The sequence below is a fragment of the Fundulus heteroclitus genome, chromosome 11 (genome assembly GCF_011125445.2).
Source record: "Fundulus heteroclitus isolate FHET01 chromosome 11, MU-UCD_Fhet_4.1, whole genome shotgun sequence".
Classification (NCBI taxonomy): domain Eukaryota; kingdom Metazoa; phylum Chordata; class Actinopteri; order Cyprinodontiformes; family Fundulidae; genus Fundulus; species Fundulus heteroclitus.
Genome location: NC_046371.1, coordinates 37945982 through 37962154, shown reverse-complemented (window position 1 = coordinate 37962154; position 16173 = coordinate 37945982). Strand labels below are relative to the sequence as shown.

At 41.9% G+C, this 16173-nt stretch overlaps 1 protein-coding gene across 3 annotated transcripts in view; it reads left to right on the top strand.

Moving 5' to 3' along the window:
* The first annotated feature begins 202 nt into the window (after positions 1 to 202).
* robo4 (roundabout, axon guidance receptor, homolog 4 (Drosophila)) overlaps positions 203 to 16173 on the top strand; it is a 40921-nt gene continuing 24950 nt past the window's right edge. For 2 of the 3 annotated variants that reach the window (XM_036143485.1, XM_036143484.1), the window contains exons 1-2: positions 203 to 632; positions 11494 to 11820. In XM_036143485.1, coding sequence (XP_035999378.1) covers positions 419 to 632; positions 11494 to 11820 — 541 coding nt within the window. In that variant the 5' untranslated portion in view covers positions 203 to 418. Of the gene's footprint in view, positions 633 to 5207; positions 5375 to 11493; positions 11821 to 16173 lie in introns of those variants that run through there. The other variant, XM_036143486.1, reaches the window with a different exon arrangement.

Sequence of the window (16173 nt, the reverse complement as noted above, 5' to 3'; positions counted from 1 at the left end):
AAACCGATTTTATTTAGCTAATCCAGTGATCTATGTAACCAAAAACTTATTTAGTTTCCTCTTTTTGCCCTAAATCAATCTCACTAAGTCACATTGTGACTAATTGATTGGTTCCCTTCGCCTCTCTCAGCATGAGGTCCGCAGCATGTATTTGATCACTATTTGGCCCTCCTCTCTTCAATGTTGCTCTTCCCTGGAGAAGAAAAGGAACCCAAAGAGGAGGGAGACTGGATGAATGAAACATCTCACTAACTGAGGAGGAAGAGTAGTTAGGGTTTATGCAGAAAGCTGGGTTCCACTGTCTAAACCTTTAGTTGGCTCTATGGTTGCAGGCTAACTTATCCGTTTGAGTTTGTTGCTGCCGCGGTGCGTCTGCATTTAAGGGCTGAAGTGTTGCTTCCAGTGAGAGTCGACTTGCATGGTGAAGATGCTTTTCAGTGGGTGGCTTCTCTGCATATTCAGCTGCGTTCACACCTGTGCTGGGTACTCACAGCTCTGCAAGTCCCACAAAATGTGTCTGATGGAAAGAGGACTGCTGGATGGCAGCTCAAAGAGCCGGGTGAAAGAGCGCAGCGGTCCGAGTGTGGGACACCAGGACACGCCTCACAGAAGCCGGCTGCACCGCAGAAAAGGTAAGAACTCACAACCTGAGGAACATTAGTAACCAGGAGATTAAAATGGTTTTAACTTTGGCTTAAGTTTAGCCTTAGAAACATTTTAAATATAAATGCAGTTATCATCTTTCTGTTATTTCAGAGCAAAACCAGCAAACTAGACAACACTGTCAGAAGTCATAAGGAAATGTCTCTGATTAATTTTTTACTTTTAATAACATTTTATTTCCATTTCAGTTTTTCTCAAATCTTAATTTTTCTTAAAGGTTCTTTAAAACTTGTAACACTGACAGTAACGTTAAAAAGAGTTGCCCCTAACAGATTTCCTCAGGTTTTAAAAACTTTTTTCACATTTAAATGTCTCAAATGATCAAACAAATGACAACAACTTCCTGGTAATATTTTGAAAAAAGCAGTTTTGTAATGATGACTTTAATGAAATTACCCAAACAAACGTAGCCCTATGTGAAAAAGTAATTATTCCCTAAAGCTGATGACAGCTTTTATCCAACCATGTTCCTGCAACATGGCAGATCGCTGTGAAGGAATTATTGATACGGCTTTGTTATCCTTTCCAGAAGGATACATTTTAAGCCCCTTTTTTTTCCTTACATTTTTCTTGGTCTGGACATGACGCATGTAGATTTTTCTGTTAGATCTTTTACCCTGTTGTTAGACTGATTCTATTCAAGTATTGTGTTGATTCCTCAGGTCCAGCAGTAATCAGCTGTGGCTGGTCAAACTGAACCTATAACAACTGGTTGTAGTATATATTCTGCTGAGTTAATGTGAACGTTTAAAAATCTGTTTCTGATGTCATGGAAAGCAAACTAAATTCTGACGTTTTGAGCTTTTTTTATCCTCAGGTTTCACCTAAATCAGATCTAAAAAGTTGAAGCACAGCACGTTGATGTTAACTTGCTTAAAACAAGCGAGGTTTCAGTTGTGTTTGTCAAATTCTTCACACATTCTTTCTCTTACCCCATTCCCCGTCTTTTGCCCATTTCTTATACTTCCCTCGACCTCCTAGTCAACAGCTTAGAAAAGAGCCCTTCCTTCAACAAATCTCAGCCTCACAACATTCTCATGGGTTGTGCTTTAGCAGGCGGGATCCATCCCTCATCCGTTCTAAAGCTTTTGTTGTCAGCTGAAAGCTGGGTGATGCCGAGGCCATCCAGCCTATGTTGTTGGATCAATATAAACATCCATCACTTGGCCCTGGTCCTTTCTCAGCCTCACAATGAACAGTTCACCACACAATGCTTTGTTTGTGGCAGCCATTGGAGAAATGAACTAGTGGTAGTTCACTTATTTCTGGCTCATCCTTGCTGTGGAAACCCAGAAGATTTTATTCATCATTACATTTGTGCCACATGCACAGTAAATATATTCATGGAACTTTTATTGTTTTAGTATTATTATTTTGTATGTCAGTAAATTGGCTTTAATTAGAATGAGGCAGACCAACACAAAAAAGGGCATAATCGTTAAGTGGAAGAAAAATGATTATCTTAAAGGGTTTCCTCCAAAAAGCAGGGTTGGGTTCTACAGCAATCTTCAAAGCCCTGAACATCTCAAAGAGATCTTCTGGACATGAAAAGAGGATGGCAGAACCGCAAACAGATGTCCACCAACACACACCGGCTCGTAAGGAGAGCATTAGTCGTTGAAGCAGCCAAGTGGTCCGTTGTACCTCTGGATGAGCTGCAGAAATCCACAGCTCAGGTAGGAGAACCTGCTCACAGCTATTCATCTTACACTCCACAAATCTGGCAATCTTAATGGAAGAGTTGCTGGAGGAAAGCCAAATTTGGAAGAAAACAGAAAGTTCCATCTGTATACCAATTGTGCATGAATTGCTAAGATCAAGATGGATTTTTTTGGGCCTACTTAGAAAACACTGATTGGAGAAAAACTACACATTACCCTGCACTGCAAAAACGGATCTAAAAATAAGTAAAATGTTCTCAAAGTTAGTGTATTTGTCCTTGATTTTAGCAGGTAAATAAGATTATCTGCCAATGGAATGAGTATTTTGACCCCTAAAATAAGAAAATAAGACATACTCCACTTGAAATAAGATAATGGAGAGAGTTGTTCCTATTTTAAGTGCATAAAACTTATTCCATTGGCAAATCATCTTAATTACCTGCTCAAATCAAGGACAAATATTTTAAGAACATTTTAATTACTTTTAGTTCCGTTTTTGCAGTGTGAACACTATCCCCATGTTGAAACATGGTGGTGGCAGCATCATGCTGCAGGAAGAAATCTAACAGAATATAATACAAAATAAACATAGATGAAAAAATAATCTAATTTAAAGTGAATTAATAAAAACGGCGACAGCAAGAGAACTTAGATGACAGGGACAAAACAGATAATAAAGAAACTAACACCTGCCAATATGAGCACAAGAAAATAAACCTATATGGCAAAACACAAATGGCAAATATAACTTCAGGATAAGGCAAGGCCGTTAGGAACATAACAAAGAAATGCTGAAAACATAAACCCAAATAAAAACCCAGGATCATCACACCTACAGTTACAGCCAACACTGGCACCAAGGGATAAAAACACAACAAACGCACACCACACCTTTGGAGGTTCTGGGTGAGAAAGATATGTATTATTTTCCTACAAGTCCACAGCTAGGCACAATTTTGTTAACCTCGCCTGCAAGCTGAATTCTCACAGTATTTGTGCATTCACAAACACACCAGAATCCATGCTGTCCTGCTGCCATCACAATCACTCAGGCCTGAACCACAAACAGTTTGGACCAATCACTGTGCAGTACTGTGGTTTAAGGCGGAACATACAGCTATGATGAAAGCAGGAGGTGCTGAGCAGCCGAAGCAACATAACCACGGCAGCGCAAGGACTGATGCTATCACATCTGAGTCCATGATTTCTCCTTTAGATAAGAACAGCAGGAAGTCCCTGACTAGCTGAACTTGTTGGGGTGTCACATGGCGCCTGCTGCTTACGTTTTCATTTTATAACGTGACTGGCTAAAACCAAGCTTTGGTAGGCGACCACAAAGTATCGCTTCACCCAATCAGCTCCTAAAATCCATTTAAACAATGGCATATAGATTTTGTTTCTGCTGAATTATTTATAAGACCTTCTAAGGAATAAAGAGAGACCAACTCTCAAATTAAGTTCATCCTGAAGCAGATTCCAGGCCAATGGTGCTGCAAAATGAATTGCTTTTTGTTAAATAAAAGTTGTAATGTCATAAACATAAGGGGGGGAAAGCACTGCATAATATCCGTTCCACACCTTTGTTTTATTATTTCCTGTATATTAATCTCACTTTTCATCTCCACTTCTAATGCAAAGCCACTGGAATTAAAACAGCCCATAAAATGATCAAAAACAGACATTTGGGCATAGAATAACTGGTTTAATACATAAAAGCCTCCATAATACATTATGGTCCAGCTGTAAAGTACCATCATAAATAAATCACATTATTTGTAGGGGTAGGAAACAGTAATATAAATTTAAACCAATCAGATAAACTTTCATGAATAAAGTTTTCCACTTCAGTTGAAATGTTCTAGAAAACTGAGGTTTAACTCAGATAAATTGCCCTCTAACAGCTGAAAATACTCCGTGGACCTACTGCAGACTGAGATATGCACAATTTCCTTCTATTGTTGTAAAACAAGCATACCAAGAACTTCCTGTCTCGTACAATGATGGTGACAGAGCTGCTCCTAGGAAAACCAGCTGAATAACAGCGAGGAGATTTCCCAGCAACATCAGCACATCTCAGAGGATTTCATGTTATTCACTGGAATAAACTGAATCTGTTGTGAGATAATGCAGTTAGGGATGGACAAGGAGGAGCTGAGAGGATGAGGAATATGACAGGCAGCTGGGACCCAGCCAGATGCTGAGTTTAACATCAGACTCAATGACAGAAAGCATGCTGCTGCTGGTGAAGAGCAGCCCTGCTTAACAAAGGAGCCTCCACCCTGCAGCACGGATTAGAACAAGCTCCACTAAGCAGCGACAGGAAGTTATGATAAGCTGCTGTTTGGATAAAACTCAACAACAACTCAGGTTTAAGTCCATGAATGTTGCTTTACAATGATTCCTAGAAAATCTCTGGAAATTTTTTTTGTTTTGGCAAGTTGGAATATTTTAACACTGTTAAAATAGCCAATAGCAAGCAAACAGCCAATAATATACAGGAATACCATAAATGTATTTGATCATATTGATAAAGCTTTCTGATATGATGCACAAATGAATAGCTACATAAATAAATTAATAATACTAATACTACTACTACTAATACTAATAATAATATTATTATTAATAATAATAATGATAATAATAATGATAATAAACCCACACACATATAGTCCCGCTCTAACTGTCTCAGCCTGATATAACCGTACACAGGTGAACCATGTTGAAAACAATTATTTATGATTGTAAATTACGCTAGCTGTTGCCTTTTATTTTGAAAAGGAAGGTAACCGGAAGCTGTGATCTGTGTCGCGCTATCGAGCCTGACAGGACGCTCAGAGCGAAATCCACCTCTGTCAGGAGCCCACCCTGCCCTAGTAGGAGGCAGAGTTTGTCCGCACATTTGAAAGAACCAACGACTTTTTTATTCAGACCTCAGCATTTAGCTTAGAAACTTTAAATAATATTTATTTGTGTGGAGCCCTTTCCCTGGATGATGCGCCAGTGCGTCAGCGCAAGTCTTGTTGCGCTGTTGGGGCTCCTGCTCTCCGGTAAGTTTATAACGACAATAAACCCATTAATGTTCTATAACATCAGATTTCATACGTGGATAGGTCTTTTTTCACACGTGTCTCTGTGAAATCTAACTTAAGTGTATATGATCCCTCTATGAACTAATTAGTGAAACTGACGTCACTGTTGTGATGAAACCTGGAAACTTCTACTGTCTTTGGACTCTCTTAACATGGCTGGTACTCCTGGACCAGAGTTTCTCCTCCCTCCTGCATGGCATTATTTAGTCTCAAATGACATGCACATGCAAACCATGCGCTGGCATCAAGCATATAAAGGTGATACAAGTGAGGAAAGTACAATTTACCTGAGAAAACGTCCATCGCAGGGAGGCATAAATAAACTGGTGAAAAAGACAGAAGCAGCTTATTTTGCACAGCTTTGGACTGTCTCTGCACAGGCTGCACATCATCTGGTCCCTGGAAGCACTGATGTGACCTGATATAAGATGGAAAATGTTCAGATTTAAAGTTGTTTTCGGTTATGCTGAACTAATGAGCGCAGTGTATGTGATGATGTGGTTCTGTTTTTAGTGTAGATTAGGACTATCTCTAGACGCTAGCTACAGTTCTACTTGTCAAATACAATGAAATAATATTCCAGATCTTAAGGAGTTTACAAGCCTTTGTGTTCATGTTGTGCATCAAAAAGGAAGTGGCGCCTGTGAGGCAAGTACTTCTTCCATATTGGAGGTAATGATGTTATAAAATGAATGAGTTATGAGAAAATCACGAGTGTCATGGAAACAGATCCAAACTATTTTTCCTTTTCTTTGGAGTTGGACTGTGGCTTTGTTTGACTTGATGTTCCTGAGACCTGCTAGTACCGAGCTTCCTCTCCTGCCAGGAAGCCGATCATAGTCTTCCCGTTTCCTTCAGTGTGGTCATCCGACTTCATAGGAAGTTAAAACAATGGCATTCCACTGGAGCTGGCCACAAATAGACATCGTGTGAGAGTGGCGGCCTTTCAGTGTGCTGGCTGTAAGTCTTTTCTTTCTCTGATCCATGTATCTGAAATGTGTTGTCCTGATGGCTTTACTAAAACTACAGGTAACGATCAGGGCTCTCATTTCTAAAGCTTGCGTACGCACAGAATGGTCCTGAAAAGTGGTGTGTAAGTCACCCTCAGCACAAAAGTAGAAATGTATTGATGAGAAAATGTGCGATCCTCACAGCAGCTCTGACCCAGATCTACGCTCATGACTGGCAGCACACGGTAAAGTGATGAATTACAGCCGAAGCCCTTGATGATTCCTCTCAAGCTTTCAATTTGACTCCATACCAGACTTTAGATCCACGTTATCATAAGCAGTGTTATTCATGCTTGTGACTCTATAGAATACATATGGGACCTTTCAAATAAAAAAAGAACGTCCATAAGTCATCTTAAAATGCAAATAAAAGTCCTCAAAACAGTTTATCATGCGTTTCTACCATCACACTCCTCTTCTCGGGGATCACCGGGGTGACGTGTCCCCCAGGCAGGGTTTCTGGGTGGGAGTGGGATAGGGGGGTCTTTATCATCGCAGGGGAAACCTCTCATTCCTCCTCATCTTCCTCATCTGAATATTAATCTGAGAGTATAGCCTCAGAGGAATTTCAACAGTAACACAGCAACCAGGTTTTCTTTTAACAACTTATTTTAATGTGGACAACATCTGTGCTGTTACCTGTGATTTACACATTTTGTAAACAGTCAGCTGACCTATTTTAAATATACATTTACATTCATGAGGTGCTTTGCATTGACAATTTATGGTTGAACATGAGGCGGTACAAGATACGCAAACATTCAGGTGCGGCTGTGCGCGCATGGTTTTAATTCAATTCAATTCAATTTTATTTATATAGCACCAATTCATGATACATGTCATCACAATCAGATTATACAGACTGGATCAGATTATACAGACTAGATCAGATTGTACAGACTCCATCAGATCCTCCAGGTTGGTGAGAAAGTTTCCTCTCTAAGGAAACCCAGCAGGTTGCATCAAGTCTCTCCAAGCAGCATTCACTCCTCCTGAAAGAGCGTAGAGCCACAGTGGACAGTCGTCTGCATTGTTGATGGCTTTGCAGTTTATAAATCTGATTTTCATTTTATTTTTTAATTTTTTCTTAAATGAGACCCCAGATCAGGGCCGTCACAATGTTTAATGTGTGAAACTCAAGAAGGGCTTGATCCTGGTTGTGATTTTATAACAGACTCTTCTTTCCTGATCTGATAGACTAACAGAAAGGCTGATCATCAGAAACAAACTGCTGCAAAGGATTACTGATTATTTATGGCCAAGATACAACATCCTTTGTCTGACTTCATATTTAGTGTTTACTTCCAAACTGGAATGACTATACAGCACACAGCATCAGTGGAGTTTAAAAACGACAACTGGCTGAACACATTTTCTGCAATCAACACCTCAGTTTTTGTGAAGATATGTGCGTGCAGACTGAAAACCTTCTGAACATAAAACAACAACAACAAACGGGTTACAGCAAAACTCAGGCAGCTTAGTCAAACCAAAGTAGGAGCAGAGTCCTGACCAACCAGGCCAGGAACACATTGACTAAAGACATGAAAGCAGCAAAGAGGAGAATCAGCCAGCATGGCTGTCAGTGTGGAGAGCCTTCTCCATCACCATGGTCTCACCCACAGCACCCTACTGACCCCGCCCTGCCCCGCCCCGCCCCGCCCCGCCCCGCCCCGCCCCGCCCCGCCCCGCCCCGCCCCGCCCCGCCCCGCCCCTGCTCCACTGTTTATTTCCCACAGAACCGATAAGGCCAGAGGTTGGTGAACGCCTGCTGGGGGTGGCTTCAGCCCCACCTTCAGTGGTCAGTGTGCCTGCTGCTGTTAACAATTACTGTGTGGCAACAATTCAGAAGATTCAGAAGAATATGTGCTAAGCTATATTTTCAATATATGTTTTAACTATGAAATATGTGAAATTTCAAATTTTGCACTTTTACGCATTATTTAAATTTTTTTAGATGAAAGAGAGAGAGATAAAGGATGGGGGGGGGGAGACTGATCTGTTCCAAACTGTCTTATGGAGTTAACATTGTCAGCACACTGATTCAGTGGAGTCTTCTTTGACTTAGTTCCTCAAAGTTGCTGAATCTATTTAGTTCCAAACTGCCTTACTGAGTTAACATTTAGGGCCTTTTATTTATATAAGCTAAATATAGGGTATTCACACTGCGCTGCACGGACTCGGTGGAGTGTTGTTTGGGTTAGATTCACTTCATTGGTGGAGGGGCAAAGCTCCAGGAGTCTGACACGGAGAGCAACAGCTTCTTTTCCGGCCAGCGGCTGATCTGCCCTCCAGTAGCCTCCACACTGCTAGGTATTCTCTCCACACTGCAGCGGCTGCTGAGAGAGAAGGCTCTGCTGTCCATGTGAAGCCCAGCATCTTCCTAGGCATGGTGCAAAGCGGGCTCCACGCCACACCGGCTGCCATCACAGTTGCTTTGCCCTGCAGGAGCCTCCACACTGCTAGGTATTCTCTCCACACTGCAGCAGCTGCCGAGAGAGAAGGCTCACTGTCTGTGTGAAGCCCAGTCAGTAACCTTCACTCCCGGATACCTGCAGTTATGAAGTCCTTTGAAAGACTGGTGTTGGCCCACTTAAAGGACATCTAAGGAACCTTGTTGGACGCCCTGCTGTTTGCCTACAGGGCTAACAGCTTAGTGGATTATGGTCAACTTGGGACATCCACCAACACCTTGATGCTCCAGGGATATATGCAAGGATCCTAATCATGGACTTCAGCTCGTTGTTTAACACCATCATTGTGGGCGTCCTCCTCTCCCTGCACCAACCTCTCCCTGCTCACTGTGCCAGCCTCCATCTTTCAGTGGATCACAAACTTCCTGACTAACAGGAGTCACCAGGTTAAGCTGGGGAACTTCACATCCAGTATCCACAGTATTAGCACTGGTGTCCCTCAGGGGTGTGTGCTCTCCTCACTGCTCTTTTCCTTCTACACCAATTACTGCACTGCAGGAAACCCATCTGTCAAACTCCCTTGCTGATAACACAACGGTCATCAGCCTCATCCAGGATGGTGATGAGTCGGCCTACAGACAGGAGGTTGCTCTCTGGTGCAGCCAGAACAACCTGGAGCTTAATGTGCTGTAAACTGTGGAGATGATCGTAGACCCCCCCCCCCCCCCCCCCATCACCCCCCCCCCCCCCCCCCATTACCCCCCTCCCCCCTTCTGGTAGCCTTGTAATAGCAGTAGCAGACATGTGTGTGCCTGCACTACACCAAGCTGGGTCGCTATGAGGGCTGTCTGCCTCAGTCGGTCGCTCTGACTGTCGAGGGCACGCGCCCACAGTGCAGGTCATGCACAGTCGTGACGGGCACTTCAGTCTTGTATCCGGATACAAAGTTTAAGTGTCGGTACTTTTCAGAGTATCAATATTTTTGACAACCCGACTGCATCCTTTGCTCTACCCTCATTCCTCCATTGCATTATTGTCTCAATCTGTCTGCTTGCTTGTAGTCTGATCATTTGTTTTCCATACTGCAGGCTTTTTGTTTTTTATTAATGCATTATCGTTTTATGGTATTATTGTATAAGTAAGCACATTGTGAGCATTGTACAATCCAGTCAAATTCCTCGTATGTGTAGACATACCTGACATATAAAGCTGATTCTCATTTTTCTCAAATGATATGTAGAATCTTATATCCACCTAGATCCCCACTGATGGTGGATCAATTAGCAAGCTGACCCACAATCAGTGGGTCAGTTAGCAAGTCACTCGCTGACAATAAGCTGCTAAAGCCAACAGAAAACTTCTAGCACCATTCTGGCTGGATATCTGAGCAATCTTTGTCTTTTCAGAAAGTGATGAGTGTTTAAATTAGTGAGTTTCTTGGCATGGACTCGGCTTTTAAGTTGTCAACTTAAAAGTTGTTGGGGCTTTAGGGGAACCTAGTGGAACCTGTTTAATCTTCCTCTGGGAACACTGTGGTAAAACTTCAGCTGGTTGTTGATTAGAGGTTGAAGAAATGAAGGAAAGAGTTAAAAAATATGGAGACCTCCTCTGTTGTCCTTGTTGCATCTGAACCACTGGCAGAGAAACTGATGTTGTTCCCCAGGCCTTGTTTATTTGTTGTATTTCTTATATTCATATTTTATAATGATGAAAAAAATATGTCTAACCATATGCGGGTTGTAGAAAATTTTAACAATTCGATCAAAACATATCCTATGTTTAATGAATGTTGGATAATTTCAAAATCAAAGCAAAAAAAAATTGCTTTAGTTTACAGATCATTCCAGCTTTTTGTTGCTTAAGTTGCTTCCATAGGCATTTGACATATTAATAAAGAAGCAGACCTTCTAACCAGGGCTGCAGCTTTTTCTTTTTATTACCAGGCCTACAGCTATAATCAACTCATCTATCAATTATTTTTTGGATTAGTTCAATAATCTAAAAAGAGATACTTTGGGTAAAACACGCAATTATGAGGCTGGTGAACCCTATATTCAGCCGGACACAGGGTTACGTTTCTTTAAAAAGGTGACACGCTGATGGGAAAAGTCCAGAAAAGTCAAAAGCAAAACAAACAAAAACCTAAATCATGACATAATGCATTGTGAAATGCAACATGTAAAAAACATATTTCAATGCTCACAACATGGTAACCTAATTATTAAATTGCTAATGTTTTAATAATTGCATTGCCTTGTTCAATAGGAGTTTATTTTTTTTACTGAATTTGAGCTAGGTCAATCTAAAACTATGCAACTGTTCTGGATAGATCATACTTACAAAGAAAGCTTTTCATTTTAAATGTAAAATGTATTTTTTGAACTGTTTTGTCTTAATAATTGCTCTGAGTGGGTTGTTCGTTTAACAAATGACATCTTTTAGAGTCCGTTATTCGATTATTAAATTAATTGATGATCATTTCAATAACTGATTAACGATCACAGTTAATCCAGTTAATTGTTTCATGTCTACTTCTAAACCTCCATTGACTGAACCCTCAGCAACATATTAATACCATATTTTACCTTAAAAAGTGGATGTAAACTTGTGATCACAAACTGCTTACTCTGCATCATCACTGTGTCCTCCTCAGGTACCCGAGTTCAAACAGAGGAGATAGAACCTCGTATAGTCCACCATCCCTCTGACGTGGTGGTCAAACTGGGCAATCCTGCCACTCTCTCCTGCCGGGTGGATGGCAGCCCAAAGCCGACCATCGAGTGGCTGCGGAACGGTCAGCCCCTGGGGACACAGAAGGGAGATGGCCAAGTGCAACCCATGCTTCTGTCAGAGGGCAGCCTCTTCTTTCTAAATGTGGGGGGAGGCAGGCGTGGCCCGTCCCATGAGGGCGTGTACGCCTGCATTGCTAGAAACAGTGCCGGCAAGGCCATCAGCCGCAACGCTTCGCTGTACATCGCAGGTGAGATGGGGACATATACAGAGGGATTCTAGCCCCAGCAGTATATCAATAAACTGCTTATCTAAGCAAACATAAAAATTAGAGGCAGCTACTTGTTACATCACATAAAGACAGCACAGAACTGTCCAGGGTGTACCGTCACTCTGTCCCAGTGACCGCTGGAGATAGGCCCCAGCCCCCCCGTGACCCTGCATGGATAAGTGGCTATATATAATATAATGGAGGGATCATAAGAACGGGCTGTGCAGTTGGTAGCACTGTTTACTTTCTTGGGTTCCCTCTGGGTACTCTGGCTTCCTCTCACAGTCCAAAAGCATGACGGTCAGATTAACTGGTCTTTCTAAATTTTCTAAATTTTCTAATTCTAAAAATTTCCCAATGGCCGCTGGAGATTCAATTCAATTTGATATGATTTATATGGAAGCTATTTACAACACTTCATCTCAAGATACTTTGCAAAGTCAATTCAATCAAATCATTCAGACAGATCAGCCAAAGGTTTTATATCAAAGGAAACCCAGCAGATTACGTCAAGTCACTGACGAGCAGCATTCCCTCCTTCAAAAAAGCATGTAGCCACAGTGGACAATGGCTACATGCATTGTTGTTAGCTTTGCAGCAATCCCTCATACTGAGCATGCATGTAGCGCCACTGGAGAGGAAAACTCCCCTTTAACAGGAAGAAACCTTCAACACAACCAGAACCAGAACCAGGCTCAGTGTGAACGGCCATCTGCCACGACTTAAGCTTCTTACAAACTCCACGAGAACAGAGACTTTTTGTCATGTAGTCAGGGTGGCTCTGCTTATTTATACGGCAAGAGACGCTCAGCTGCAGAAGTCAGCCCCACGGAGCAGGCAGAGAACTGAAAGTTGAGGAGCAGATGCATAAAAGGACATGCTATTCATGCCTTCATTACTTATTGGATTACTGCAATTCTTTATATTGTGGGCTGAATCAGGCCTCCATTCGTCACCTGCAGTTGGTCCAGAATGCTGCAGCTCGTTTGCTTACAGGCACGAGGAAGCATGAACACATAACTCCTGTGGTGGCTTCACGGCACTGGCTTCCATTTAGCTACAAGATTTGTTTTAAGATTGTGTTACTTTGGACATAGCTATCTGTATTTAATGTGCTATATAAATAAAGTTGACATTGAAATAACAGCCGGTGTTCTCTGGCACTATTTGGAAAGACTGTGAACACTGGGGGCATGTGGTGCTACGGGGTTGGGACGGCCCCACTAGAATAATATAGAAGAAGCGCTGCAAGTGACACTGCAGCACAACTCCTCAGCAAGGAAAGTTGTTAGATGACATCATCACATTATTTGCATATTTGTTCATGTACTTGTGATCCAGGCTGTAGGAAAGAGAAGCTTTTAGCAAGACAAAATGTTATTTAAAAATACTTTAAATATGTTAGGAACTACAAATGAACTTTGTGAAATAATTCATGAATTTTTATATATTGCCTGAATCCACACATGAATACATTAAATTTGACCAAAAAGGCACACAGTGACCTAGGGGAGTAAGTGATCCAAGCTGTGTGGTAATTAGGTCATTACTTTAGTGCATCAGTTTCAAAGAAAAAAAAGACTAGATTAAAACCTATATACTTTGTGATCCAGGGCAGAATCACTGGCAGCTTTGTGCACACATGCTACATTTTCTATGTGAAAATCTCTCCTCTCTGCTCTCTTTGCTCTGACTGCAAGCGCTGGGCTTTCAGGACGAGGCAGTTGCTGTGTGTGTGTGTGTGTGTGTGTGTGTGTGTGTGTGTGTGTGTGTGTGTGTGTGTGTGTGTGTGTGTGTGTGTGTGAGAGACAGACCCCTCACTCAGGACTGCCCTTGCTCCCTCACTCCCTCAAGACAGTGACTGCAGATTGATTGCTGCTCTCATGTGAAGTTGCTAATGGCCAATAACAGAATAAAGTCGCTTGATTTTTCACTATTCACTTTTCTGGGGGAAAAAAGTTGGTAAGTTAGCAACACTGGTAAATAAGTGGAACTTTCATGTTCAGCCCCTTAAACCACTAGCCTCGTGAGACCATCCTGATCTCGCGAGCTTTCAAGGTTTCACTCGCAGATCAGTCTGGATACTCTCCGTTGAAGAAAATTTGGAGCCGTTCACCAAACGAACGTCCAATCAGCGTTGGCTTTGAGGCGGGTTGAGGTGTGACGCAACGGGAAGCGCGTCAGTTCAGTCTTAACAGCATGGCGGCTTCAGCCGATGAAACTAGCGTTAGCGTGGCTATCGAGCACGTTTTATCGGAATTACAGAGTATTTCTTTGCTGAGCTAACGAGCCTTTACCTGCAGCAGCAAGAGTAGCTTGGCTTGTGGTTGTGTTTTCGTCGTCGCTCTGTTACGAGCGACGACGAATCTGATTGGTTCATTTGGCCCGTCTATCACCAACATAGGCCAATCAGCTAACCAGTATTTTCGCCCCTTCCCAAAATTACTTCAACGGAAGGTTTCCAGATGGATATGCGGAGCAAATCTATCTGGCGGAGTCAGGTAATTAAACCACCAGAGCTGAACTGAACTGTGAGATTGCAGTTTGATGCGTGAGACATTTCTGATTTTCCAACCTAAACGTGGCCATCTAAATTCTGTCCAATCATAGTAGAGAGGGTAATGGCAGATTATCTACCCTCCTGGATGGTGTCACAGCTAACAGAACACCAGATCAGGTGTACCTACTATGAAGAGAAAAAAGAGAGAACAAAAAGTTAAAAGTTGAAATGCAAAACTGGAGAGCAGTAGGAGAACACTCTAACTATAAGCTTTGTCAAAAAGGAAAGTTTTAAGATTAGTCTTAAAAGTAGACAGGGTGTCTGCCTCACGGACCAAAACTGGGAGTTGGTTCCACAGGAGAGGAGCCTGATAGCTAAAGGATCTGCCTCCCATTCTACTTTTAGAGACTCTAGGAACCACCAGCAGACCTGCAGTCTGAGAGCGAAGTGCTCTGTTAGGAACATACGGGGTAATCAGAGCTCTGATATATGATGGAGCTTGATTATTAAGGGCTTTATACGTTAGAAGCGTGCCCGCTCCATTCTGTTTATGTACGTGCACGTAAGTCCCGCAGAGCAACTAGGTTATTTTAATTAATGAGAATCAATCCACATTCTCTGTGACTTCTCTGTCATTCAGCGTCACAACAAGTCTATATCCTGCTCTATTCTGGTCCGTCAGACTCCAGCCAGAGAGCAATAGCTCACTATTTTCTACTGAAATTCCTATACAATAATGGTGAAGTGTTGGTTGAACTGTCTATTGATGGATGCTTAAACACAATTCAGTTATTTTAAATACAAAAACGTATAAGATTTTAGAGGCCAATGTACTCATCCATACTTGATGGAAGTATAAATATGCTGAGTCAATGAATAATAAGCAACAGAGAACTTTTCGGATGCTGGATGAATGAAAAGTTTTTTTTTTTGTTTCCGGCTTCTTTATATCTCCTTTTTTATGGTGGTCCCAGGTCCAGGTAGATTATAGCAATGCTTGGAGTCTAAAGCGGCATATTAGCCAGTCATCATCATTGACCAGCAAATCTTTGATCCCTGAAACGGCATTTGCTCCTAATTCTCTCATTTGCAAGGCACTCCAGCAGTGACGCATCACTGCGCAGCATTACACACATAATGTGTATTTGACTGTTTACAGCGATGGAAATAATTGCCTCACAACTTGTCAAAATTTGTCTGTTAATCTGTGGAACATGTGACCCTGGTGATAATGCGGCAGAGCAAAGTGATGTTAGAAAACCCCATAAAAATGTTCAACAGACTGTTATTTAAGATTTCTCATTTATTTGAGAGGTCTTTTTGTATAGTTATGTGTCACCAGCTCAAGCATGGATAACACTGGGTTTCCTATGCTTATGATAAATCAATGTATGATTAAAGTCTGAAATGGAGTGATATTGACCATCTGAGAGGAATCATCATCCACGACCAGGACTATTCTCATGATCTTGTTTCTTGTCATGATTCTTTTTTTTTTTTTTTTTTTTTTTCCCCAGTGACCTGTCTAGCAATGTGGCAATAAAAATTGATATCTCAATGCCAAATAGAGCTCGACAGATTTTACTTTCACAAGTGGAGCAAACAGCTTTCGCCATAATGCTCCGCTTAGGGCTGGGCAAGTTAACGCGTTAATTTCGCGTTAATTCATTAGACTATTAACGGCGATATTTATTTTATCGCGCATTAACGCATGTTGCTCACATCATGCTTTCAGTCAGTGTCAGTCAGCAGGCGCGCTGACTGCAGCGCACTGTCACGGCAGCACTCTCCCGCCCCCCCTCCCCTCTCGTACATGGCTCAGTGGCGCCAGC